General features: G+C 48.0%; 2 protein-coding genes across 4 annotated transcripts; one reads left to right on the top strand and one right to left on the bottom strand.

Moving 5' to 3' along the window:
* Positions 1-206: 206 nt before the first annotated feature.
* On the bottom strand, positions 207-10,129 carry LSM1 (LSM1 homolog, mRNA degradation associated). 2 transcript variants are annotated; one of them, XM_084614933.1, is made up of 5 exons: positions 9,991-10,035; positions 7,946-8,014; positions 5,824-6,083; positions 2,720-2,835; positions 207-743 (listed from the first exon to the last, which is right to left on the bottom strand). In XM_084614933.1, the coding sequence occupies exons 3-5, from the start codon at positions 5,945-5,947 to the stop codon at positions 573-575; spliced, it is 411 nt and encodes a 136-aa protein (XP_084471059.1). In that variant the 5' UTR covers positions 5,948-6,083; positions 7,946-8,014; positions 9,991-10,035; the 3' UTR covers positions 207-572. The 2 variants fall into 2 exon arrangements, with proteins under 2 accessions (XP_084471059.1, XP_084471060.1); XM_084614934.1 differs by lacking the exon at positions 5,824-6,083 and having other exon boundaries at positions 9,991-10,129.
* BAG4 (BAG cochaperone 4) lies at positions 8,471-27,205 on the top strand. 2 transcript variants are annotated; one of them, XM_084614932.1, is made up of 5 exons: positions 8,471-8,536; positions 14,260-14,367; positions 22,975-23,232; positions 23,783-24,037; positions 25,683-27,205. In XM_084614932.1, the coding sequence occupies exons 1-5, from the start codon at positions 8,486-8,488 to the stop codon at positions 26,178-26,180; spliced, it is 1,170 nt and encodes a 389-aa protein (XP_084471058.1). In that variant the 5' UTR covers positions 8,471-8,485; the 3' UTR covers positions 26,181-27,205. The 2 variants fall into 2 exon arrangements, with proteins under 2 accessions (XP_084471058.1, XP_084471057.1); XM_084614931.1 differs by lacking the exon at positions 8,471-8,536 and adding an exon at positions 10,389-10,880.
* The last annotated feature ends 568 nt before the right edge of the window (positions 27,206-27,773 follow it).

Genomic DNA, 27,773 nt, shown 5'->3' with positions numbered 1-27,773 from the left:
AGTGCCCCACTCCCACCCCCTCCACTAAGCTAGAAAGAAGAGTGCTCCAATGTGCATTGGTTCCTCAGCTCCCTGGACTGTGATATGAGAAACCCTCAAGGTTGGAAGGAAGCAGTGGGGGCGTAAGATCCCATTTGTGATCAGTACCATGTTCTGTTTGTTCCATATAGATACAGCCCAGAAAACAAAGCAGATTCCAGTACAGGTGACTGTTGATTACATTGTCAGGATCCAGGTTTTATTTACATGTTGAAGAGCAGTTTTCCCCAAAATCACATGACGGGAAAAAAAAAAAATAGATTTCTCTCCATGCACACATGCTCTAACTGCGCCATTGCATGTGGGTATGTTCAAGGCTATTCAGACACCTTCATTCTTCATAAACAATGATTTTGTGAAAACAATGACATGATTTTAATAGTGTATCTGTGCCATGGAAAACAGATAAGCCCAAAATTAAAAACAAAAAACAGCCTTTCCAAACAGACCTACACACCCTCTGACCAAGTGTGGTCTAAACACAAAGCGCTCTGCTTGCTCGGACAGAGCGAATTGTCCGATGGGCAGAACACCTAATACTCATCTAGAGTGTCTGCTCGCGGGATTGAAAGGCCCCGTTCCTTAAGTGCCTGCACTTTCAGCTTCTCCGATTCCTGCTTGGCTTGCTGTTCCACGCGCTGTTCCTCCAGGATCTCCTCGATCGACACCTGCTGCAAAGGCGTGTCACTCTCCTTTTCCAGGTCCTGCAAAAGAAGCACCATTCAGGGTTGCCGGGAGGGAGCTAGCAGTGAGATCTGAGGCTCTGCTTGCTCTGACCACTGGTGACATTATAGAAAGAGCTTAACACAGCACGGCCTGGACCACAAGCAGCACATTAACAACCTGGCCGAGAATCCATGTGTCCCCAGGCAGCTCCACCACTTTGCAATGCAGATGCACGGGACAGGATAAGAGTCCCAGGATTTCCAGCACTGCCCTAGAGCAGGGGTCGGCTTCGGCATGCGGCCCATCAGGGTAATCCGCTGGCAGGCCACGAGACATTTTGTTTACGTTGACCGTCCGCAGGCATGGCACGGAAATATGGGAAGCAGTGGCCAGCAAGTCCCTGTGGCCCAAGATCCCTAGCTTACACAGTCACCCCAGGTGAGAGAGGAGACGTGATCCCAAAAGGGATGGAGGGATTCAGTGTATGAGGAGCAGGAGCTCTCTACTTTCACTCAGTACAAACGTTGTGCTGCAGGGCATGAACCCAGTGGTACATCACGGAAGTTTCACTTGAATTGGTCCTTAGCAGCTTCACAATTAATCTATTATGTTCTGCTCTCATAACAAAATCAGGAATGTGTCATAGCTGAGATCACAGCTCTCGGGATCTGTTCACACTCCAAGAATCCCACGGGGCCTGCTGGATGTCAAGTACTCACCCATCTCCTCCTCTCAATTCGAGTCATTTGATGCAGGACCCACTGTGTGCCTAGTACTGGGGTTAACATTTCCCAAGGAGGGGGAATTGCTGCAGCTGACACTGTCTCCTTAGAATGGAGCACAGAAAAGGGGGAAAATCAATCCATGCTCCACCTTTGCAGACTGCAAATTGTTGGAGCAACACTGTTCCCAGCCAGCGGCAGCTGTGAAGGAATCAATGTATGATTTGTTGATGCTCTGAATGGTCAGGGCAGACCCACACCAGAGAGGTTTTAGGGAAGGCGTGTCTGCAATCAGAGTCATAAGAGTACTAACAGAAATCTTACACACTTGCACTTTAGAGATGCCTGGGCATATGCTATGGACTCTGGAGAGGGCTTTGTGCTCACCCCTGAGGGCCTGCTAGGTATTTCTGGCTGTGACCACCTAGCATTGCCCAACGATCAGTTCATTGGCCTGCTTGATCAGAGAAGCTGAGCCATGGCAGGATCTGTCTCCCAGGATACGCCCAACTCCCCCCACGACGAGGGCAGATGGGAACCATCTCAATGTTTTATCCCAGCTCTGGGATGCGGATTCTTAAATGCCAGATTTCACTTGAGAAAGCCATGAAGTGTCACGAGTACATATGAATTACAGTGGGATTTGGGCACCTATTCCTTAAGTTTCCTTGAAGACCCCAGCCTGAAATCAAGAGGAAATCTGACCTGGAAAAAGGCAAGGCCGGGGGAGGAGGGAGAGCACAGCTGTTCTGTCTAGCACTGACCATGCTGCACCTGGAGTACTGCATTCAGCCTGGGACCACGGCAGATTCCTCCGCGCACACACCCTGTGCTTCAAGGTCACTTTACCCTCGGAGCTGGTGGGAAATGTCTCAAAGCTTCTGCGGGCGCCCACTTTCCCACTTGGCTCTGATGAACTAACCTGCACCAAACTCTTTGCATTGCCCCACCCCCAGGAGCAGCCAGAGGAAGGCACCAGGTTTCTCCTTACAGTATTGAAGGGACAATAAAAGCTCAGGACCCTCGATTGCAGGGTCGGCCCTTTTGCCTACGTAACGGCACATTCCATGAGCCAGGGTAAAGGGTTACATAATTCCCGCTGTGCTTGTTTTTCTGGCACTGCGTGACCATATCATCACTGACACGGAAGGGACCTGCATGCTGCCAGGTGTTGACGAGACCTGGCTCTAGTGTCAGGTTTGTTGGCAATGCTGCTCAGAGTAACAGACTACAATCCCGGGCAACAAGGGAGCCCGGGGTCCAGCACAGCGACAGACGAGATGGTTACTTACTATTTCCCCCAGCAGGACAACGTTCTCGCCTCGCACGACAAAGATGCCTCGAGGGATGTCGCCATATTTTTTGCCCACGTGAATGCGCTCCACCGTCTGGTGTAACACCAAGTTTGCTGCAGTTTTCAAGGGAGGAAGAAAACAGACTCCTTTGTGACTTTGTCTGAATGAGGCTACAGTGTCGTGGTCCCAACCCAAAGCAGAGGGGCTGCACATGCACTGCAAAGCCACCCTAATGCTCATGCTTTGGTAGCATCCAGTATCTCCGAGCATTTTAGCAAAGGGCAGTTGAATTTCACCCACCACTTCAATGCACAATACTGTATCCATTTGCAGTATTTCAATTTGCAGTATTGCTTAGCACCAAGAGGCCCCACCTGAGATTGGAGCTCTGTTGGGCTAGGCACTCTCCAGACAGAACGGGAGGCTGTCCCTGACCTGAAAAGCTTACAGACTTATGGAGTTAATCAAGAAGAACTCCCCTTAAAGGACACACTACTCACACTCCAGAATAAGAGTGTCTACACAGAGTTAACCAGGAATAGTTAATCTGCTTTAAATTCACACCCTACCATAATCTGAATTTACTTTCATGTGTGCATGAGGCCTTGATAGACAAGACAAGGGCTGGGAGGAGAGAAGGGCACAGGGAGGGAAAGTGTCAGAATCAGGAAGAGAACGCAGGTCACCTGACATCCAGGCCCTGGCGTTAGGCACCAGACCCCACTGCAAAGGAAGTGAACAAGGCTGCCAGGGCTCTGGGCTCAACACCTACTCTTACAGGCAGCAGCACAGCTCCTTGATGAGCACAAGTCCCACCCGAGAGCACTGCCCACAAGCGGTACAGCACCACACGGGGCACTAGTCATGACAGAAGCTAGTCACTGGCACCACGTCCTGAAGCTACGACACGTGTCTAGGTTGGAGGTTTCCCATCCTAATCCTCCTTTTCCTGAAACTCGGAACGTAAGACTCCACATTTTCCACAGTCCACGTGTGACTGAAGTCTGTCAGAATCCGAAAGGGAAAAAAGAGGCAAAGTCTCGATATTTTCATTTGTATCTCTATGGATCGCTGTGAAGTTGAAGACACTGGTGTTTGTACAAGCCGTATGAAAACGAACCCTGTGCTCCATCTGCAGCAGCAATTAAATGTCACACGGTCCCTGGAGCTGTACGGACTCAATTGTTGATTTTGGGGTAAAGACCAAGATGTTTCATCTTCAGTGGCTATTTAAATTGCAGTTGTCCTAGACTCAATAAAATTGTTCAGTCAACATCCACAGAAAGAGAAAAGAGGTCAGCATTTGCCAATTAAAAGCAGGGGAAAAAAAAAAAAAAAACTAGTAAGGGACGATATATTAGCCAGCTTTTAAAGAGGCTTTAACAAACCATAGAAAGTAAGAACATCTTGACATGTTCTTTTAACATAGCCGTCGTTTATTAAAGGGTTGTTTTTTGTTTTTTTATTACCAACCAAATGCCTGCATATATAAAACCCAGTATCTGGTACGCTAAATCTTAAACTAGCTTATCTTGAAGAAAACCAGACCCCAACATGCACATAAATTCAAGGGGAAAGATTATGCAGATAAGAATGCTTATAATGCCAGCTCTGAACCATAAGGAGTACACACACTTATTTAAAAACACAAACAAGGTTTAAATTCAGATTTCAAGTCAGACCACTTTATTATACACATCAGTGCTTTTAAGCCTTGACTGACTGGAGTTGAGGAAATGTGCAGTACTGTTTATGACAGGCACATGACAAGAAATCAGCACTGCTATTCGAGATTATGCAGCTATTGCACCCAAGATCACACAGGAAAGAAATGAAACAGGAAGCTCATCAGATCCAAACTTGCTGTTTACAAAGTCACTATGTCTTTAACCTCAGTGGAGATTTTCTGTTTCACTGCTTTTGCTCAGAGATCTTGCAGAAAAATGGTCTCCTGGTTGCTCTTTGTGATAAAATTTCAGCACCCTCTCAGCCTATGCATTCCTAATCCCTCGAGCTGCCCACCCTTAAGACTATGGATTGCTATGTATCATTAACAGCCACCACAGTATTTAAGCACCATTCAGATGATCATGCCCCATTTAAGTCAACAGAAGGATCAGGCTCTGCACACATAACCAAGCCTGGCACTGAATTCTGTCCAAAATTTAACCCAAACTCTCCACTGTCCCTCATTTCAGCCAAACACACAGGCAGGGTCAACTTGGCCAGTTGCCTTCCACATCCCGTCTGTAGCAGCCCAGCTTGGAGAGCGACGCAGGGGTGGGAACCAAGAGGTCCTGGCTCTAGCAGAGCCCTTGGGTGAGTCCCATCCCCTGTGTGTTTCACTGCAGTGGGGATAAAGATCCTCACCAGCGAACCTTCACAGTGCAGTAGTGTCTGCACAGTGCTTTGCCACTGCTGGGCAGACCTACGGACCTTGCACTGCACACTCAAAGTAGTGACTCATCTTGATCTCCACTGGCAGGAAACCCCGTAGCCTTACCCAGAGACTGCCCGGCCCTGTACCCCAAAAAGTTGCACCTCGGGAGCCACTCCAGCTGCAGCACACCCATCAATTATCTCTGCCAGGGCTGGATGTGGAGGGAGGGGCAGCATCTGGGACAGCATGGACCTAGGTCCTGCAGGGCTTTAAAGATGAGGAGCAACACCCTGAAAAGGTGAAGAGCTCTTGACTCACAAGCCTGGCAAAGTAGGAATGGGCACAGTGAGAGATGTCATCTCAGCAGCGTGCACCCCCCCCCCCCAGGGAGTCACCTCATGTTCCATGCTGTAGCACTCACTGGCCCTGTCCACACTGCAAAAATAACCAGGTGTGGGGAGAGTTGGGGCAGAGCCGTTTTATACCACATCTTTGCCCTTGCCTATGGGACCGAAGAGCCTGTTATAGTACTAGAGAACCATATTTTAGCCTAGGAATCTCCCTGAGTTAAGAGATGGCTACAACCTATATTTTCCAGTCTTTACACGGATTAAAATCTGCCACAGCTATGTCATACAGCTTTGTCTAAACATGGGCAAGGTAGCATAGATCCTGTTATACTGCTCCTATTACTGGAAAGCTCAAGTACCACAGAAGTTACCTTGCTTAAAGCACAAGGGTCCGAGCCCTATTGCTTTGCAGTGTAGATGTAGCACCACTTGACGTGGGTCCCAGGAGTCAGCTGGAAGTATCCCACAATTCCACGGGACAACTTCCTTAGTCATCCCTCTCCCAACAATCTGCAATCCACTCTATGGAAAAAGGAAAGCCCCGATGCTTTGCAAATGCTAGCAGCTCAGGACTCAGAGTTAACCCAGTCTCTTCTGATCTGCAAGCACGCTGTCAGAGCGCCTCCGGGGCCTGCAACGGAGAGCGAACCCATCAAGACTTTTGCAAGCGAGCGCCTTCCTGGTACCGTGCAGGGGGGCAGTAAACTTTTCTCACAGTGTACCACGGTCCTAGGGCTAGAGCAGCTACATTTGGGGGCGGGGGGGAAGAAGAGGGACACTAGGGACTCTGGGACATCGTTACTTTGACTCAGGTCTGCCAGAGCACGGGTTAGACAAGTCTTAACATGGGGTTAAAATACAATGTAGACACAAACCCAGGGTTCCCTAACAGAGGTCAGCTGGCTCGAGTCCCACTAACCCTGGACTTAAATTGCAGTGTAGACATATCGAAAGAGGCCGCAGCACAGCTAAATTTCTGACATCAGCTGGACATACAGCCCAGACCCACAACTGCTGTATCTTCTACACATTTACAAAATGCTGCAACCAGGATTATTCCTGATCCTTATCAAGTTACTATCTTTATAAGCCCTCTACCCCCCAAAGTGTGCACGAAGAGCCCCATCCAAGGCATTCCGTCCTCCCTGCCAACAGTCATCAAGTAGATAAATATTTATGATGCTGGTGAAAACTGTGCACCACTTGGCTCCTCTCCATTCTTAAAGCACTTTTTGGGAGGTATCTGGCTCCCCCCAGTGGTGAGCTAAGAAAGTCTTTAAATGATAAGTTTCAGAGTAACAGCCGTGTTAGTCTGTATTCACAAAAAGAAAAGGAGTACTTGTGGCACCTTAGAGACTAACGTTTATTTGAGCAGAAGCTTTCGTGAGCTACAGCTCACTTCATCGGATGCATACAGTGGAAAATATAGTGGGGAGATTTTATATATACAGAGAACATGAAACAATGGGTGTTACCATACATACTGTAACAAGAGCGATCAGGAAAGGTGAATGACCAGAGAGATTGAAGTGTTCTCCGACTGGTTTTTGAATGTTATCATTCTTGACGTCTGATTTGTGTCCATTTATTCTTTTTTCAACAAAAAAACTTCAAAAACAGACTCCAAGGAGAGACTGCTGAATTGGAATTAATTTGCAAACTGGATACAATTAATTTAGGCTTGAATAAGGACTGGGAGTGGATGGGTCATTACACAAAGTAAAACTATTTCCCCATGTTTATTTTCCCTCCTACTGTTCTTGTAAAGTGCTGGAAATGGCCCACCTTGATCATCACTACAAAATGTTCGCCCCTCCCCCCACTCTCCTGCTGGAATTAGCTCACCTTTCCTGTAGCTGTAGCTCACGAAAGCTTATGCTCAAATAAATTTGTTTGTCTCTAAGGTGCCACAAGTCCTCCTTTTCTTTTTAAATGAAAAAACATTTTAACGGACAACTTTGAAACTAGAAGCATTTTCAGAGCTAAGTTCTGATGCAAGATGCAGATCTTTGCAATCAAGAAGGGGTGGCCACATACCAAAACAGTGCTGAAAAATGTCTGAGCACACAGGAAGAATTAAAAGTCAAACACACACAGTGAAATTTCCTCCCTTTTCTCTCTACAGCACTCAGAGTAACAGCCGTTTTAAAATCTGTCAGCAAGCTTCTCCAAGCAGCAGTACCATAGAAACCAATGCTGATTACTAACAATGAGCATTCCTCACCTCCCTCCACACCTCATGGACTGGGTTTGGCACATGTAACTTTTCCAAGAATGTTTCTATTTGTCACAGGTCAAAGGCTTGGGACGCACATGCATCATACATGGCATACTAGCTTTCAGCACTGTCTACTGGAGACTTCTGAACAGTGGATTTATGGTAAAGTAGATATTTTTAAAATATCATCATTAAAGACATACATAAGGGGAAGGAAAACCTGCTGCATGAGGCAGAGAGGGCTGGAGGAAAAGCGAGGCCATGTGATCACATACCAAACTGATCGATGCTTCGTAAATATCCTATCAGTGTTCTACCATCTCGAAGGAGGACCAAGTGTTTTTCTGGAAGAGATGTTAAATCAGTATTAGTGGTTATAGAAAATATCAAGCAATGATTACAATTCATACATAGACCAAATTCAAAAGAGCAACTAAAATGCTGAATAAGAAGGTTTTAATCAGCATTAAATGGCATTAGTCGCATTGTGACAGTGCTTCGGAGCCTTAGTCATGGACCCGTGCCCCATTGTGCTGGGTGCTGCGCAGACAGATAACAAGAAGGGCTCTGCTCTGAAGATTTTACAATAGTTTTTTAGCCGGATTATCTGAGCATATGCAGCTGCCACTGAAATCAAGGGGAGCTGCTGCAGGTGACACACTGCTGGAAGACCAGGCCATTAGTTTGTAAGTGCCACCCAGATTTGAAATGAGGATACTGAGACTCTAGAAAGTTACAGCACTGGACATTTGGAAACAGCCACCCCAGAAGAGGGTTGAAAACGTACACTTGGGAAGCACCCAGCACCCTGGAGGATGCTGCAGCCCTTCACAAACTACACACAGCACCAGAAAAAGGCAGCCAAGGTGAGACGGAGCCTGGCAGGGGAGGGAGGAGGAAATACGGGACTTCCCAAAGGAAAGGGAGCCCCAGCCGGCTCAGTTAGCGCCGAGATGATCGTTATTAAGCTGAACGGAGAGGAGAGCTGGGCCGACGGGAGAACACGGTTCTCGGCAGGGCGCCCGGGGAGGGGGAACCCAGCCCTGAGGGAGACATGGGGAACCCGGACCACCTGCACAGCGCCGAGCGCTCCGGGGGGAGTCCGCGGGTCTCCCTCAGGCTCAAGAACTGAGACCTGGAGCCTTTCGAGAAAGGACGTGAAGCTACAGAGCCCGGGGGCGGCAGCGGGACCCGAGGTCCAGGGGGCGGCAGCGGGGCCCGGCTGGGGGGGTCCAGAGCCCGGAATCCGGGGCGTTGCAGCGGGGCCAAGCCGGGGGCAGGGGCTGGGGCCCGGGCCCAGGGGGTTGGAGCGGGAGCAGGCCCGGCGGGAGGCCCGGGGGGTTGCAGCGAGGCCGGGGGGGGGCTGGGGCCCGGCCGGGGGGCTGGGGGGGCCCGAGGGGCTGCAGCGGGAGCGGGGAACCCGGGGGGTTGAGGTGGGACCGGTCCGGGGCCCAGGGGATTGGAGCGGGACCAGGCGGGGTGGGGGGGTTGGACCGGGGCCCGGGGGGGGGCAGGCCGGGGGCAGGGGGGCCCGACGGGTTGCAGCGGGAGCGGGGGACCCGGGGGGGTTGGGGCGGGGCCGGTCCGGGGCCCAGGGGCTGCAGCGGGAGCGGGGGGGACAGGCCGGGGGCAGGGAGGCCCGGGGGGTTGGGGCGGGGCCAGGGGGGCCCAGGAGCTGCAGCGGGAGCGGGGCGCCCGGGGGGGTTGGGGCGGGGCCGGTCCGGGGCCCAGGGGCTGCAGCGGGAGCGGGGGGCCCGGGGGGGCCAGGCCGGGGGCAGAGGGGCCCGGGGGGTTGGGGCGGGGCCAGGGGGGCCCAGGGGTTGCAGCGGGAGCGGGGGGCCCAGGGGGGGTTGGGGCGGGGCCGGTCCGGGGCCCAGGGGCTGCAGCGGGAGCGGGGGGCCCGGTGGGGTTGGGGCGGGGCCGGTCCGGGGCCCAGGGGCTGCAGCGGGAGCGGGGGGCCCGGTGGGGTTGGGGCGGGGCCGGTCCGGGGCCCAGGGGCTGCAGCGGGAGCGGGGGGCCCGGTGGGGTTGGGGCGGGGCCGGTCCGGGGCCCAGGGGCTGCAGCGGGAGCGGGGGGCCCGGTGGGGTTGGGGCGGGGCCGGTCCGGGGCCCAGGGGCTGCAGCGGGAGCGGGGGGCCCGGGGGGTTGGGGCGGGGCCAGGGGGGCCCAGGGGCTGCAGCGGGAGCGGGGGGCCCGGGGCCGGTCCGGGGCCCAGGGGCTGCAGCGGGAGCGGGGGGCCCAGGCCGGGGGCGGGGGGGCCCGGGGGGTTGGGGCGGGGCCGGGGCCCAGGGGGCGGCTCCCCCCCGGCGGGCGCCACTCACTGTCGATGTCCTGGATGAGGCTGGCGGTGCCCGGCATGTAGTTCATCCTGCGGCCCCAGCCCGACGGGTCCCGCCCCGCTCCCGCCGCCCACCGCACGCAGCGGAAGCGCCGCCATCTGCCCCCGGATGGACCCGCCCCGGCCCGCCCCGCGCCGCGGGGTCACCGCCCCCCCGGGGCGCGGGCCCGCGGCTGCGTGAGGGGCCGGGCGGGGCCCCTTTGGGCTCCCGTCGCTCGAGCGCGGCGTGACGGGGGTGGGGGTGGGGCACCCCCGACCCACAGCCTCGCCCAGCGCTCCCCGGGTAGGGCTCGGGCGGGGCTGTGCTGAGTTAAGACGGGGGACTCGGCGAGGGCATCGTGTGCCTGTCTCTTTAAGAAACGGGTGCCTTGTGCACAGCCCGGTTTCCATGGATTGGTGGATCGGGCTGGGACGGACGGAAAGTTGACGCTGATTGGCTAAATTTTTGTTGGCGACTTTAGATGCGGAACGCTAGGGCTGATTGGCTGATATGCACGGCGTGGGCGGTACCATCTCAGTGATTGGCTAAGGCTGCAGGAGCTGTAGAGTTGCGATGGCACCGTCAGGGCCATTGGCTGACCTGGTTCTGCTGCTGGTGGCGGTTGTATCCCTGATGGGGATTGGCTGCAGCGGGCGGGCTTCGCGCAGGCGCGGTAGCGTGGCAGCGAGCCGGCAGCGGGGCTGGTAATGTCCGCCCTGCGGCGGCTGCTGTACGGGCCGGAGGCGGAGCGGGCTCGGCCGGAGCCGGAGCCGCCCCCAGGCCCCTGGGGCATGGAGCCCCGGGCGTGCCCGCAGCACCGTGGGGCTGGGATGGGGCCGGCCTGGCCCGGGGGCAGCTACTGGGACAGGCCCGGCCGGGGCGGCGGCCCCCAGGTAACTGGGACTCCCTGGGGGGCTGGAGCGCGCGCTGTGGGGGGCGGTCCCGGGGCTGGAGCGCGCGCTGTGGGGGGCGGTCCCGGGGCTGGAGCGCGCGCTGTGGGGGGCGGTCCCGGGGCTGGAGCGCGCGCTGTGGGGGGCGGTCCCGGGGCTGGAGCGCGCGCTGTGGGGGGCGGTCCCGGGGCTGGAGCGCGCGCTGTGGGGCGCGGTCCCGGGGCTGGAGCGCGCGCTGTGGGGCGCGGTCCCGCGACAGAGGCTGGAAGGCCCCTAGGGGCTGGGAGGGGAGCATGGCTGGGGGCGTCCCCGGGCATGCTCCTGCCCTAGAGACCGGGGGTGTGGGTGTACCTTATGAGCACTCCTGAAGGGAGCTGGGGAAGGCTCCTGGGGTTCCAGGGTGCAGATGCCCCAGGTGTAGTGGTCTGTCACTAGCCTGGTGTGGAAAAGATGACTGCCCTAAGATGCAATTAAGCTAAATAGTTGCTGTGTTCCTGAATCCTTTGCACACCTCTGCTTAATTGATTACACATTTCTCTTGCTGTTTCTGTACTCAGGGCGACTCTCCATCAGCTCGCCCTTAAGCTGGTGCACTATCTTAGAGGCTTGAGCCTACAGCTACTGGAAAGTGCCTCTGTGCAATGCCACCTCAAAGGCCGGAGAGGGAGGAATTCTGGTTTTGGCAGCTAGCCTGGAGAGGCAAGAAGCCTGGAAAGGCTTGTAATTACATTGTGTGTGAGGATTTGAAAATAGCTGACACCTTAACATGCTTTCAGGCCTTTATAGAATGTGTTAAGTCACATATAGCAGACTGTTCAGGCAAGCTCTTCTTTCCCTGATTTAGTTGGGGATTGGTCCTGCTTCGAGCAGGGGGTTGGACTAGATGACCTCCTGAGGTCCCTTCCAACCCTGGTATTCTAGGATTCACAGCACTGCAACATATCTTATTATGGATTCTCTTTGCATGTTTTTGATTAGACATTGTCTAATCTTCTGCTAGTTCTAGTGCTGTCACTTTTCACCCCTCTGGGACAGTGGGTATACATGAATGCAGATCATGTGCTCTTTCCTAAGTCTGCACTCATCCCCTCCCCTCCCCTAGTTAACCTCCTCCCCCAAACAACCCATTTTTCATATAGTTCAAGGCAAAGAGGTAATAGACTGTGGTTGTATTTTAATTTGGTCCTTTTAGCAGGTGGGTCACCAGGCTAAAGGGAATCTCTCTCCTAAGGCATGTGGGTCTAGACATCACTGTGGTGGTAGCCAAGTATCATCTCAGAATCCACAGGCACAATTCTTCAGGCAGGCTAAGGGGTGATGAAGTGTGGCTGGTGAGTGGAGTTATCCTGGGTAGTGGGATCTGGTAACTCACTCTTTATGTGACTTGGGAAGAACTGTAGAAGGAAAAGAGACATCAGAAAAACAGAATGAGGTCTGAATTTTCCTATCCTAAGCAGCAGAGAACTAGTGGATCAAACGGTGGTTTCTAAAGTTAACACTGCTTGTTGGACTCCAAAGGTTAATTAATCTACTTTAGAGTCTAGAACATTCAGGTTTTTATTCATGGTCAAAAGTGAAATTACCCAGAGCATCCAACTTCTGTGGTGCTGTCAGCACCCTGCCCTGGTCTGAGAGTTGGGGATCACAAGCTTGGGAGCTTGTCCTCCTGTAAGCTGTGAGAAGTATGCTGAGAGCAGAGCTAGCTTGAAGATGTGTTAAAACATGCTTTTAGAAAGGGGTTGTGTCTCTTTCAATTCCTTTCTCTGTACAGACCCCCACAATACGTGCTCAGAGGAACAAAGCAGGTTGGCGATCTCATTGCATCCTGTACAATTAGAGGAGTAACTTCTTCCCATGGGAACTGTGTTAAGATGGAAGGTGCTAGAGAAGGTGCTGATGGAAGGTGCTAGAGAAGGTGCTGATGGAAGGTGCTAGAGAAGGGCTGTGGATTACAGTGCAGTGCTGAAAAGGGTGTCAGATAAGAATGGTTTCCTAGCTCTGTTGTCACAGTAAGATGGTAACAGTCTGATTCACCCTAAGCACAGACAGGTTCCTGGGACTGAAGATTGCAGCAGGGGCTGTGTTGCTACCTGTACAGCTCAGAGCAAGGCTTGCCAGTGTTCCACATCAGTTCCTGACATCAGGCTGACCCTGGCTGCCAGCAGCCAGCTCTTACAGTGAAAGACACCTAGTAAGCTTGAATATAGCAAAGGCAAGGACGGCAGGGGAGAGGTGCGTCTGTAAAAGTGTTGTTTGCAGCAGTACCTAGCATGAATGTCAGTGAGCACATTCCAAGAGCCTTTTTCATGAGGAGTTAACTGCATCTGTGTATTGCTAATAGCAAATGGGCAGCATGAGTACTCGTAGTTCTTTGTGGCTGCTGTATCTTTAATGAGCTTGGGCTGCTGTTCCTCGTTATACACGGAATGAACTCTTCCCCTTTCTTTCCCGAATGGGGAGACTTCTGTTCATTACTGTGACCGATATGGCAATGTCCTGGGCAAACCTCACTTGAATGAAGTTTAAGTATCTTAGGAGTTGATTGTATAAAAATGCTAATGTTTATGTATTATTGTGGGATTATATGCAGCTTCTTTAATGGGGGGGGGGGGGGGACAGGACTAATGTAAACCCTGGGAAGTGCTGTGAGCTTCAGAGGACTCTGAAACTGTGTGTTAGACAAACCAAATTAAGTGGGCTTGCTAGGAAATACTTGGGAGGAGGGGAAGGTGCCTTCTCACCCAATTTTTAGCAGCTGTGCCCTGAGGAAAGTGTGTTGTTTGCTGATTGCCTGTTACACGAGGACAAGCTCAGAAGCCCAAACTGGATACAAGACTGACTCTCAGATTTGCAGGTGGGGAGGGGGTTGCACTTGTTCTGAGCAAAAGCTGTTATGAACTTGTGGCCAGAGAAAAACTCCTGTGTGGGGTTGGGAGGACTGTTCATCGGCCAGAAGCCTTGTTGGAGTTAGGGGGACATCTCTGGTAAGCTTATTAGCATGCGTGTAGGTTCTTTTATTGTTTTTATATTTTTTCTCTGTAATGATTTTTACTTTAAGAATAAAATCTGCTTGCTTAGAGCTGTGTGGTAACTTTATTGTGGGCAATTACACTGTTTATAGCCTCTGAGGAGAAAAGTAAAGCAGGCCTGTTTAGGCAGTCTGACAGCTGGGGAAATCACAGTGTAGGCAGGGATCTGTGCAGCCTGGAAGTACTCCAGTAATGGGGGAGAGACGTGTCTCTGCTCAAGAGAGGTGATGGCTGGGGAGCCAGAAATCTGAGAGTAGGTGCCCTTGTTGGACCATGAAGGAGGAATAAACGTGCAGTTGCCCTTGGACTGTGACCATTGCTATCTGCAAATGAGTTTTTATTTTCCTTCTTAGGAGCAGCCTCCTTATCCTGGCTATGGTTCCAACTACTGGAACTCTGCGGTGCAGCCTAGAGTTCCCTACCCAAGTCCGTACCCCGCTGGACCTGAGTTACAAAGCCAGGTATAGTAGAAGGGCAACTCTTTCACCTCTTGTTTCTTTTGAATCTGAAAGGTTTGTCTTGTTGGGGTGAGGTTAAAGCCATACCCCAATACTAAAGGGCTGGTTTCCCTTGAAAAGAAAGGACCCAAGAATCCCCCACAGGCGATGTTCCTAAGCACTTGGTTCCTTTGCCCATTTCTCCTGACTGCATTAGCATCAGGAAATCCCACATACTGATGTGAAAATATTAAATTGGGTTTGAACTGGACACTGAAACTTTAAACTACTTTAGCATCCATGCCTGAAACTCTTTAGCTAATTGTTGAAGCTCAGTGCAAATGTATTAATCTCCTTTGCTGTCAGTGTTGGTGACTTCCAGCTGCTTGATATGAAATGCACTGTGTCGTGTTGCCAGCAAACTGAGAGTAATTTGGGTAATTATTTTTTTATCAGTGGTCCAACTAAATGAAGAATCCCAAATGACTCTTCTAGTGTCTTTCAGTCAAAGAAGCCAAAATGCTTTACAGACTCTTAAAACAGTCATGTGTTAGGCAGGTTTTTATTCTGTTTTATAAATAGGGAAACTGAGGAACAGACAGAAAAAGTGACTTGCCTGCGGTCACGCAGTGAGTCAGTGGTTGAAGTGGGAATAGAACCCACTCCTCTGCCCTACCATTAGATCACCCTAGAAGCTACAATCTGAAACTAGAGCTCTGGAAAGCAAGAAAATGCCTGTGTAATTTAACATTGCAGCCAAAATTAATCCTATAGACTGAAAATGCTGAAAGACATACACATTCTGCCCACTCCCCGAAAGCTGCGGGCAGAGTAGACTCTTCCTTGCCCTTCTCTCCCTGCCCATCCTTGATGTGTGTTTGGAATTCTTGCACCCTGGTACTGGGCAAATTCTTCTGGTTTCTTTATCCTGCCAGCTGAAGAAATTCGCTCTTATCTTGCCACTAAAGCAGATACAACATTGGTATGGCTGGTGACCCTGTTTATAAAGCCCTACTCTATACAATAGCAATCTGGTATGTTCTGTTTGAACACTCCTCTCATTGGAAAACGTTATTTAGCTAATTACAAAGCACGTGTTGCTTTAGGGTTTCATACTTGCATCTCATCTGCTTAAAGTATAACAGTAAAATCTCACCTTATGCTCCTATAGCATGAGATGCGCTAGGGTTTGTGTTACAAGATGAATTTGGCTTCCCATCGTGATTGTGGTTGGAGCAGTCATTCTCTAAGGACTTTACACTTCTTTTTTTTGAGAACCAGTGTGACCGTGTTTCTTACCTGACAGTGTTAGTGCGTTTTTTATTTGGTTGAAAAGGAAAGAGCTTTTTCTGTTTTGGGAACACTAACACCCTCACTCTGGTGACTATGGATAAGGTGTGTTTCATGCTCCTTGAATGAACTTGGATGTACAGTAAAATCTGTAAAAACACAAGTGGTTTGAGCATTAGCCTGCTAAACCCAGGGTTGTGAGTTCAATCCTTGAGGGGGCCATTTAGGGATCTGGGGCAAAAATTGGGGATTAGTCCTGCTTTGAGCAGGGGGTTGGACTAGATGACCTCCTGAGGTCCCTTCCAACCCTAATATTCTATGAAAGACAAGCCATGTAGGAAAAGCAACTTGAGCCTTTGGATATGCACAGGTCAAACGGTTGCTATTTGGAAATAGTATAAATGCAATGCAAGTGTGGGTGTGTAGTGCCTCGCACAATGGGCCCTGTGATGCTAATGCACTACAAATAATACATATTTCTTATTAGGAATATTGGAATAATAACACTTACTCATACGCAAAGTCAGTATTAGCACTAGTAAAAGATAACAAACGCTTTTTGCAGAAAATGCATCATTTTAATTCCCAGCTTTTGAAAAGGAGCAACTTAATTTATTCAACATTTTACACAAAAAATGGAAAGCAGTTTCCTCCCTGTCTTATTCATTGGCAAAATTGAAAAAGGTGGGGATAGGAAAAACAAAATGAAAAGTAGTTAAATTTTTCTTCCAATTTTTTCCAAATAAGAGAATTTTTTGCAAAAAATTCCCTCTTCAAATAGGCCATTTTTTAAATTGGAATAAATTGTTTGAAAAATGTCAGCCAGCTGTTGTCATTATAAATGACAGGACTTGCATCAGGCATGAGCGTATGGAAACTGTTTAGCAAACCTCACGATTGGGAATACACATGTGATGTGCATGTAGGGAAAGAGTCTGGTCCCAACTGCTAGTTGCATTACAGCCAAAGTAATCTAGGAACTCAATGCTTCCTCCAATGGAGGGGAAGAGGATGGGAATTTAGTGCTTGAGAACGACTCCTATGACTTTCCTCGTTTTTAAAGAGATTAACAAAATAAAAGGCCCCAGCTGTGTAGGTAGTGAAATGCCTGATAATCTGTAAGAATGGCTGACACTTTAAATAATAAAAAAGAATAGTGTAATCCTCAGTAGAGGGCATTGTACTTCCGCTTGCCTGCAGAAAAAAGGGAACTGACAGAAGACTTTCTCTCTACTCTCTGGTCCCATGACTCACTCTTCTTGGCTGTTAGTATTATTTATTATTGGTATTATAGTAGTGCCAAGGAGCCTGAGTCACAGACCAGGATCCCATTGTGTTATAGCCACATCAGTAAATATTAATTCACCAGATCACATGCTCCAAGATATTTCGTATCTAAGTTGCTTGGATGTTTCCAAACAAAATTTGCCAATGCGCAGTTAAGGCTGTCAGTTTATTCTCCCCTCCAAAATTATCTAATTTATTTAAGTATTACTCTTGAGAATGTAACCACTATAAAGTCAGCACCTTCTTAGTTCTGACTGTTCTATTGCTGTGACCGCTGTGGCCCTCTCTTCCTCTAAAGACGAAGTATACTGTGAGGATGAGACAGAACTAACAAATGCCTTTCTCAGTGCAGCAGATTTAGGCACAGAGACAGAGAGGGGTTAGGCTATAAACACAGCTTCCCCACAGACAGTAACTTCAGCCTCCCACGTCTCAGTCCTACACCAGACTCTTCTACCAGCTTACCTGGTCAGAACAAAACTGACCTTCTCCAACTGTCTTGTGGATGTCACTGCATTCCATTCCCTCTCATTGCTTCCTATGCTTCGTTGCTAAGAGCCTTGGTGTGTGTCACTGACCACCATTATTACATATACATGTTGCATATGACCAAGATGTATGTAATAAGACTAAGGAGAGATTTCAAGGCTGGTGGGAGCCATCGTGATTTTACAGGCCCCTGTGACCACTCACTGTGGGCAGTCCAAAGACAGCTACAAGTTGCCAAAACTCCAATTTGGGTCAGAGAAACCAGAAGCCCCAAGACAGCCCATTTTGGGGGCTGAAGGAAACTTACGTATAACAGCTGAAGGCAGAGTGTACTATCCCATTTCTCTGCGCAAGAGAAAATACACAATTACTATAGGAAAAATGCTAAATTGAGGGGAAAGTGCCCCCCCAAAAGCCAGCTGAGACAGATGTGCTTGAGGATGCAGGGCTGAAGAGCAAAGGCAAGTTGGAAGGTGTTGCAGCACAGCACCTGCTGCCCCTGGAAGAGGTGAAGTAGTAATGATGGAATAAGATCATCCACTGGAGAGGGACATGGCCACAGCTCTGCAGCCAGAAGAGGAGGAGGTGATGGAAGGAGAAGACTCACTGAAAGGTTCTGAATCCTCTCCGCTGCGTTTAGATGGGGATGTTGGAGGAGACAGTCTGATCCAGGGTGTTGCAGCTGCTTGCCCACAGTCAAAACAGGATATAGGCTCTCTGGAAAGAGATGATCTGGTGAAGTGGCTCTTCCTCCAGCTTCTGGAAGAGGAGAGGAGGCGCAAGGAGGCAGAGAAAAGGTGGGAGGAGGCAGAAACAAAATCTCAGCAATTTCTCCTGGAGCTAGGAAAGAGAGCGAACAGGTTGGCTCTGAGCTCCCAGGTCAGACCTGGAGAAGCACTCCCTCCTCACCTAGCTTCTCCAGACCACTTACAGCCATCACGCTCTTTCTGGATACACATTCAGAGGGCATATCAGTGGCTGAAAGACCAGTGGTCCCTACGTATAAGTCCAAGAGACTCATTGCAGTGATGTGAGGGAGGCTGACGACTATGCAGAAATGTGTCGGTACAGGTTTAGGGAGTACAGATTCCAGGAGGCAGAGGGACCCCAGGAGGCTCACACTCACTTGTCTGAGCTGTGCCACAAGTGGATCCAGCCCAAAAGCACGAGTGCAGCACGGATTGCTGACATGCTAATCACAGAGCAATTCCTGCAGATCCTCCCACATGATGTTCAGGCATGGGTTAGGAGGAAGAGGCCAGACACTGGGAGTAGGGCTGTGTCCTTGGCAGAGTACATCCTGGCCATCAAGGAGCATGGTCAGTGCTCAACACTGGTAAGGCCTCCAGAATGTCCCATGAGGGAGAAATGTAGGGCTGGAAAAGCAGGGGGTGGGATTATGACTTCAAGGACCACAAATGCGCTTCCTGATGAGAAACTGGAAAGCTTGCACACATGGTCACATAGCTTACTGCGACCCTGAGAGTGCTGCACTGTGGGTGGAGGGGTGGGGATTGGATTAGAATAATAGAATCATAGAATATCAGGCTTGGAAGGGACCTCAGGAGGTCATCTAGTCCAACTCCCTGCTCAAAGCGGATGCTCTCATCCCTATGACACATGAGGCAACCCAGGGTTGCCACATTTCTTACTCCATTGCAGTCTGTTCCATGACAGCAACATCTTTGTCAATAGTTTTCTTATATGTCATCTGCTGTCTTCCTCTTTTCCATCTTTCACCAAGTGGTGTCCAGTCAAGGGTTTATCTAGGAATGTGTTTTTTCTAGGGCTGTCAGTTAATCACAGTTAACTCACGCGAGTCACTCAAAAAATTAATCTTGATTAAAAAGATTAATTGCAGTTTTAATTGCACTGTTAAACAATAGAATACCAATTGATATTTATTAAATATTTTGGATGTTTTTCTACATTTTCATATATTGTATTCTGTGTTGTAATTGAAATCAAAGTGTATATTTTTTATTACAAATATTTGCACAGTAAAAATCATAAAAGAAATAGTATTTTTCAATTCACCTCATACTGTTACTATAGTGCAATCTCTTTATCGTGAAAGTGCAACTTACAAAGGTAGATTTTTTTTGTTTGTTACATAACTGCACTCAAAAAATAAAACAATGTAAAACTTCAGAGCCTACAAGTCCACTCAGTCCTACTTCTCATTCAGCCAATTGCTAAGACTAACACATTTGTTTACATTTACAGGAGATAATGCTGCCTGCTTCTTTTTTACAATGTCACCTGAAAGTGAGAACTGGCATTCGCATGGCACTGTTGTAGCTGGCGTTGCAAGGTATTTACATGCCAGATAGACTAAACATTCATATGCCCCTTCATGCTTCGGCCATCATTCCAGAGGACATGCTTCCATGCTGATGATCCTCGTTAAAAAAATAATCCATTAATTAAATTTTGACTGAACTCCTTGTGGGAGAATTGTATGTCCCCTGCTCTGTTTTACCCACATTCCGCCATATATTTCATGTTATAGCAGTCACGGATGATGACCCACCATATGTTGTTCATTTTAAGAACACTTTCACAGCAGATTTGACAGTACGCAAAGAAGGTACCAATGTGAGATTTCTAAAGATAGCTACAGCACGCAACCCAAGGTTTAATAATCTGAAGTGCTGTCCAAAATCTGAGCGGTATGAGGTGTGGAGCATGCTTTCAGAAGTCTTAAAAGATCAGCACTCCGATACAGAAACTACAGAACCTGAACCACCAAAAAAGAAAATCAGCCTTCTGCTGGTGGCATCTGAATAAGATAATGAAAATGAACATGCGTCGGTCTGCGCGGCTTTGGATTGTTATCGAGCAGAACCTGTCATCAGCATGGATGCATGTCCCGCAGAATGGTGGTTGAAGCATGAAGGGACATGTGAATCTTTTAGCGCATCTGGCACATAAATATCTTGCAACGCTGCCTACAACAGTGCTATGAGAATGCCTGTTCTCACTTTCAGGTATCATTGTAAACAAGAAGCAGGCAGCATTATCTCCTGCAGATGTAAACAAACTTGTTTGAGCGATTGGCTGAACAAGAAGTAGGACTGAGTAGACTTGCAGGCTCTAAAATTTTACATTGTTTTATTTTTGAATGCAGTTTTTTGTACATAATTCTTCCTTTGTAAGTTCAAATTTCATGATAAACAGATTGCACTACAGTACTTGTATTAGGTAAATTGAAAAATACTATTTATTTTTTACAGTGCAAACACTTATAATCAAAAATAAATATAAAGTGAGCACTGTACACTTCGTATTCTGTGTTGTAATTGAAATCAATATATTTGAAAATGTAGAAAACATCCAAAAATATTTAAATAAATGGTATTCTATTGTTTAACAGTGCGATTAATCGTGATTAATTTTTTAATCACGCATTTAATTTTTTTCATCACTTGACAGCCGTAGTCTTTTCATATCTGTACAAGATACCCAAACACTTTCATCCTTATTTCTCAAATCATTGTCCCTACAGTCTGTTGGTCAGTCCTTTGTAACACATCAGCATTAGTTACTTTATCCCACCAGTGGACACCAAGTACTCTCTGTAAGCATCTCTTATGTAACGCGTTAAGTTTCCTGTTGCCAAGTTTCTGAAGAATATAACCTTGTGGGTATCACAATGACATTGTATAACTTTAACTTGGTTCTTATGTGACTCTCCTTACTTTTCCAAATCCAGTATCAGTGTCAAATATAGGGGCTCAGTAATCATGGTGCTTCTGTGATTGACGTGACAATACAATATGACAAACAAGTGTATGCTCCTGAGATAGACAATCAGTGCTGATGGCCAGCTCAATCAGGAAGTGGAAGCAAGAACTGGAAAGGCTTGTGAAACTGATAGATATGGGGGGGTTGTTTGGGGAATCAGGATGTGGAGTAGTATTTGCAAATCCTTCACTAACTGTAAGTGTTGTATAAAGGCAGGGATCGTGAAAACCAGAGAGGGGGTTGCGGAGGGAAGAGGGCTGTTGGGGCTAAGGGGTATTCTATCATGAGGGTCTGTTGAAATGGAAAAGAGATTGACCTCTTTGGTTGTCAGGGTGATAGAAATCAACCTTTTCCAGGGATTCTAGGGCCATGGAGCACCAGAAACAGTTATGTGGATAAGCCTGTAGAGGGCTAATCGGTACTAATCAGTATACCTGGGCACAAGGTAGGGATCGCAAGCAGTGTGCTGAGCAGCACCTGACAGTGAAATAATGTTGACCTGCCTTACAGGGGTGGTGGAGAGGCTTAATGTTTGTAAAGCATTCTTGTCAGCCTCTCATTGGAATCTCTGTAATGCTTGATAATAAGACATGGCAGGAGGAAGACAATTAAATTTCTACCCTATATTTTTTCCCCAACCCACAAATTTTCAAATGCAAAACCTCTATCCTACTTCAATGGTAAAACTTTAATCACTCCAGTGAGAAAGAGTTATGGTTCCCACAGCAACAAGATTAATATTCCTTGCTGGTGTGTGCACAGTTGCTATGGAAACCATAACTCTGAATTTCCTGATTTGAGACTAAAATCCCTATTTTGCAGTTGTCTAAAACCTATTCCACTCTTCTCCTACACAGCTATGTTGCTGCTCCTATTCCAGACCCTAGAGCCTTTGGCCACTCATAGAATCACAGAAATGGAGAGCTGGAAAGGACCTCAGGAAGTTATCTAATCCATCCCCCGCAACCTCCTGTCTTTCTGGGGCAGGATTTAAGTGTACCTAGACAGGGGTTTGGGAGTTTAAGGACAGGTTAGACAATGATGGAGATTCCACAATCTCCCTTGGTAACCTATTCTAGTACGTAATACTTGGTTAGAAATTTTTTCCTAATATCCAACCTACATCTCCCTTGCTGCAAATTAAGCCGATTACTTCTTGTCCTTCCCTTGATGGACACGGAGAACAATTGCGTGTTGTCCTCTTCGTAACAACCTTTCACATATCTGAAGACTTAGCATATCCTCCCTCAGCCTTCTCAAAACTAAATATGCCTAATTGTTTCAACCTTTCCTCTGAGATCGGGTTTTCTAAACCTTTTATCATTTTTATTGCTGCCCTCTGGACTGCTCCAGTTTGTTCACATCTTTCCTAAAGTGTGGTGTCCAAAACTGGACACAGTTTTCCAGCTGAGGCCTGACCAGTGTTGAGCAGAACAATTCCCTCCCATGTCTGACATACAACATTCCTGTTAATACATCCCAAAATGACATTTGCCTTGTTCACAACAGCATCACATTGTTGACTCATATTCTATTTGTGACCCACTGTAACCCCCAGATCCTTTTCAGCAGTATTGCAGCCTACTCAGTTATTTCCCCGTCTTGTATTTCTGCATTTGATTTTTTCCTTCCTAGGTGCAGTCCTTTGCATTTCTCTACATTGGATTTTATCTTACTTATTTCAGACCAGTTTTCAAAGCGATCTTGACAAATTGGCATTCATTCCTGTCCTCCAAAGTGTCCCCCCCCCCCCCGGTTGGTGTTGTCCACATTCAATCTGTGTCCATCTCCCAAATATGTTCTCTGCTTGTTTTTCAGGGACTGGAGTCTCCCTACACAAATGGAGCCTATGGCGCCCCTTACCCCTCAGCCCCTGGGGCTGCTCCACACTATGCTAATCTGCCACAGTCAAACACTTACTATTCTTCTGGGCACCCTCGGGCCGCCTATCCAGCAGAGTCTCCGAGCATGTACCGGCCGCCATCACCAGCCTCGCACTGGAATTATCCCCCACCAGACTGCCCCCCGGAAGGCCCCTCTCTCAGGAGGCAGGCCCCAGGATACTCCCCACCATCGGTAAGGAAGCTAATACAAGGAATACATGCTTCCTTTGGGAATATGCTTGCGGCTGGTGTGAGTACAACCCAGCTCAGTATTGGATATAGCCCTTCTGAAGCAAAGGTTGGCATGCGCTAGCCTAAGGGCAGTCTGCCCTTCCAGCTACCAGCTATTCAGGTCTGAGCCCTAGAAGTGCACTACATAGCTGCTGTTCTTGGCTCCAGCACGGGAAATGTTTACCCCGAGGTCCATCTCATGCCCCAGGTCTCTCATCTCTCCAACACAGCCCAGTATTTTGACTGACACTGTGCTGACTTAGACTGCAGCTAAACTACATAAATTGCCAAGAGAGCCAGCCATGCCCACTCTTATAAAGATGTGTAACCACTCCCTTGGCCTAGGACTCAGAATTAATAGGCTGACATGTCAGAGCCAAGGTAGCTGGTCTGACTTTGTGGCTCTTAACAAGGAGTGTTTAGTAGGAGTGGAGAAGCATGTCCAAAGGTATTTCCAATGACTGAGTGAACATGACCTTGAAAGTACTACCTTCATTTCCCTCTTCCTGCAGACCCCAGGTATGCCTGTCCCACACTATCCATATGGAGGAGATACCAACCCTGGCATTCCACAGCAGGGGCCTCCACCACCACAACCAAGACCCCAGGATGAATCTTGGGCTTCCTCTGGCATCTATGGGATGCAGCCACGTTATGCCTGGCCTGCTGCTTCAACACCCCAAGGAAGTCCATTTGTTTCAGAATCATCTCCATCCTGGCCTGGCAATGGAGCTCCTTCTCCTCATCCTCCAGCTCATGATACAAAGGTAAAGATTTAATTTTTTGACACTTACTGGTGCCTATATTAACTCGGCCGTATGGGTCACTGCACAGCAGTGCAAAAACCCCTTCCCCAGAAGCTTAGCATGCTGCTTTTACAGTGCTTCTAGCTCCCGCTGGCGCAGGGAAGAAAAGATCTTGCTTGGAAATCCAATACTGTTTGGTATTTACATACTGCTTTTACAACTTCAGAACGCTGTACAATGCTAAATAATTGTAGAGTGAATCCGTCAGTCAGGATGAGCTCTCTGACTGCAGGTCTGTGATCAGACCACTAGACTACACTGCTTCCCTGAAAAACACATGTACTTTTCATTTCTTTGAAGTGCTTCCACCTTTCCCCCCTCTGTTAAAGTAATGGGTTCATACTACATAGAACTAAACTAATTAAAACTAGGAATTCTCACAATGGTCTTTTAGATCCATTAACTTGGATATTCATAAAGAATATACAGAGTTATACTTAATGCAAAAAATTAAAGGGAGGTATTGGAGGGAATATCAGATCTCATGCTCCAGGTCTTAAAACAGTCTCTCATTAGTAGGGATTAGGGTGAGACCTTTATGGGGGGCAGATTATCCCATATCTGCCTGCTGCAGGGTTTCTTGCATCTTCCTCTGAAGCATCTGGTGCTGGTCACTGGGAGCTAGGAGACTGGGCTAGAAGGGCGTGTCCTGATCCACACGCAATTGTTGTGTTCCTGTCCAAGTGAACTCCTGGGCACAGAAATCCTTTACTAGACGTCGCTAAAAATTAGTGTTGTGGGAATAATGGATTCTGTTCCTTCCTAGTCTCACCATTCTCCTCTTTACAGTTAGAGGCCCTGGCCACACCAGGATCAGATCTCTGGAAGGTACAACTGTGTTGACAAAGTACTTGCTAGCAGGATTCTAATGTGGATTTTTTTGAATAGCATGGCCATGAATTTGTCACCTGGGAATAGTTATAAAATTGTGTAATACACTCCCTGGAAAGAGAGGTTTCAGAGTAACAGCCGTGTTAGTCTGTATTCGCAAAAAGAAAAGGAGGACTTGTGGCACCTTAGAGACTAACCAATTTATTAGAGCATGAGCTTTCATATCTCTCATGATCCACTCAAATACATCCACACATACCAGAGGAATTGTGCTAGAATCCTGCTAGCAAATATCATGGCTAAACATAGCTGTAGCAAGTATAATCCTGACCTTGCTGTGGGCTATTTCACAACTGTCGCATTGTCATTCCGCAGACACAGAGTTTTGTGAACCAGATGTGGTTCCTCTAACTAGTTTGTTCTTAAATAGGTCAAAGACTTGATCACTAGCTGTCTCTGAGCATTCCTTTTTGGGCTTGTTTATGGGCAGCAATGCTTATTGAAGAAAGTTGTGTAAGTTTCACGTTATTAGGTCACAGAATATTATGACATCACGGTGGATGACAGTCTCAAAGTGCAGGCCTCATCCTTAGTAACTTCCATTACCCGAACCCTTTTTGCACTGCCATCCTGGGCATGCACATCTTCCAAATGAGCAGGGAGAGAGACTGGCCCTGCTGCTCAGAGATCTGCTTGCATTCCCTCTTTGATGTGGGATAAGAAAACTGATGTTGAAGGAAACAAATTTTAAAACCTCTGCTTGTTTCTGATTTAGGATACTTCTTATGACAAACCAGACCAAGGAGCAAACCACAACAACTACTTTCCAGAAGTCAATCATCAGCCCTCTGGGACTATGAATGATCACAAATCAACTCAACTAAACACCAAACCATCCCATTTCAATCCCAAAGTGCAATACAGCGCACAGCCCCAAATGTATGATAATGTACCTAGGAAACCACCTTTGAACCAGGATGCAGGTTTTAAACCCAGCAACCAGCCTTTGTCAAACTCCCTGGGAATGCAGCCAGGGATTCAAAGAGTTATGCAAGTTATGGAGGAAGTTGAGCAGTTGGAGCAAGAGGTGGATGAATTTGTAGGGAAAAAGACGGACAAAGCATACCGGCTCCTGGAGGAAATGCTGACCAAGGAGCTGTTGGAACTGGATTCCATAGAGACTTGTGGCCAGGACAATGTTCGACAGGCTAGGAAGGAGGCTGTTCATAGAATCCAGGCCATACTGGAAAAACTGGAAAAAAAGGGATTGTAAAAGACAGATGGTAACAATTCAAGGCCTGCTATGGACATCCCAAAGCTCTCTGGTTAGGCTTAATTCTCGGTCCGCTTCTAACTTCTGTTGACCACGAAAAGCAATAAAGTCTGATGATACTTTAATTTTTTTTTTTTTTAAACCCAACAAATAATAAATTGGCTGTGGACGAATGAAGGGAGGATTGAAACATCAGTCCTGAATTTTCAGTTTGTTGTTCCAGGCCAACGAATGTACAGACAACTGTGGAATTTTGACACTGCCAAACAAAGTGCTTTTGCCTCTGTGGGTGTCTACATGCTTTTCATCGGCAGGAGAGGAAACTGTTGTATGGAACAGACTTTTCTATACTAGGCCAAATGTGTGTCTGTAGATGCCACCTGCTGCCCCATGGCTTCTTAAATAGCTGGAATATTTGTCAAGTTTTGTAAGTTACAAAGGCATTGCAACACACAGCAAGAACAACAAGACTTCATGCTCTTGGACCACTATTCTTGTGTATTATTTACAGCTTCATCACTCTAGTCATTGAGATTGATGCGTATTGTTCTGTGTCTTTTTGGTGCACGCTGTCGTACTGTCTTGAAGTGCTGGTGGAAGAGACCATATTAGCAACCAGTAAATATGGCAACTTCACACTGTTTTCTTCTATATAGTGAGAACTATTCAGTGATGTTTTATGTGGGGGAGAGGTAATAAGGAACACAACTGGGAGCTTTTGAATTCTGCCTCTGAAAAGGCAGTGGTACAAATGAGAGATGGCGGCAAGATCCTAGGGAAGTGAAACATTTGGAAATGATTTTTCAGGGCAAATTGGGGTAAAAATCCACTTTTTAATTGTAATGTCCTTTCACAGAATGCAGTTTGTAATCCATTATAATCTGCATAACTGGTGGTTCTGTACAGTGCACTGTGGAGGGGAGAGGAAAAACATCTGCCTTTAACCGGGGGGCTACCACATCTGAAATTAAGTAGTCATTACTGTGTATGATAAGAAAATAAACTCTGGCAAGTTTTAAAAATAATTTTGTACTGATAAGTCGGAAATGACTTTCTTTAAAGTTTGTGTGAAACTATAAATGGAACCTATTGTAACCAAAGCACCTGGAATTCTGTCTTTGCAGCAGATCCTCATAAGACAAGGCAGCAAGTGGCATGGAAATAGTGACATTCATGATGTTGAAAGGGGGTTGGTGCTACTTTTGTGACGGCTTGGAGCAGACTAGTTCTGTGAACACTTTAGCCTTTTGCTCCTGAAATAATGACCACATTTCCCTGAAGCCATCCAGCCTGGCATTCTGTATGCTGCTAGTCAATGCAGTGGAAGATGTATGTTTGCAGATTCTACATCCTTAGTGCACCTGAATTCTGCTTTATAGTACTGACCTCTCCAACTGTTCAGATCCATCCTCATAGTCATGCATGTGGTTGGCAGTCTAGAAAATATACTCTGGGCTAATCCAGAAGAGCAGAGTAATCCGTCTGGGCCAATAAATGTTTTGGTTTGGAGGACCGTGTTTAATAGCAATGGCAGAGACCAACCAGGCCTAGCTAACGCTGTTTGGGATCTGATTCCCAAGAGCACAAGCTATG

The sequence above is a fragment of the Lepidochelys olivacea genome, assembly GCF_965140295.1.
Source record: "Lepidochelys olivacea isolate rLepOli2 genome assembly, chromosome: 26".
Taxonomy (NCBI): domain Eukaryota; kingdom Metazoa; phylum Chordata; order Testudines; family Cheloniidae; genus Lepidochelys; species Lepidochelys olivacea.
The sequence above is the reverse complement of the archived record's forward strand: the minus strand, read 5'-3'. Positions and strand labels throughout refer to the sequence as shown.

What these genes read in the sequence shown, in the direction of transcription:
- BAG4 (XM_084614931.1), top strand. Translation starts at nt 10,695, where the DNA reads ATGTCCGCCCTGCGGCGGCTGCTGTACGGGCCGGAGGCGGAGCGGGCT. An exon ending in GCCGGGGCGGCGGCCCCCAG is followed by an intron (nt 10,881 to 14,259) that starts GTAACTGGGACT and finishes TTTCCTTCTTAG; the next exon opens with GAGCAGCCTCCTTATCCTGG. An exon ending in CTCCAGCTCATGATACAAAG is followed by an intron (nt 24,038 to 25,682) that starts GTAAAGATTTAA and finishes TTTCTGATTTAG; the next exon opens with GATACTTCTTATGACAAACC.
- LSM1 (XM_084614933.1), bottom strand. Translation starts at nt 5,947, where the DNA reads ATGACTAAGGAAGTTGTCCCGTGGAATTGTGGGATACTTCCAGCTGAC. An exon ending in ACCCTTGTGCTTTAAGCAAG is followed by an intron (nt 2,836 to 5,823) that starts GTAACTTCTGTG and finishes TGAAAACTGCAG; the next exon opens with CAAACTTGGTGTTACACCAG. An exon ending in TTGTCCTGCTGGGGGAAATA is followed by an intron (nt 744 to 2,719) that starts GTAAGTAACCAT and finishes CTTCTTTTGCAG; the next exon opens with GACCTGGAAAAGGAGAGTGA.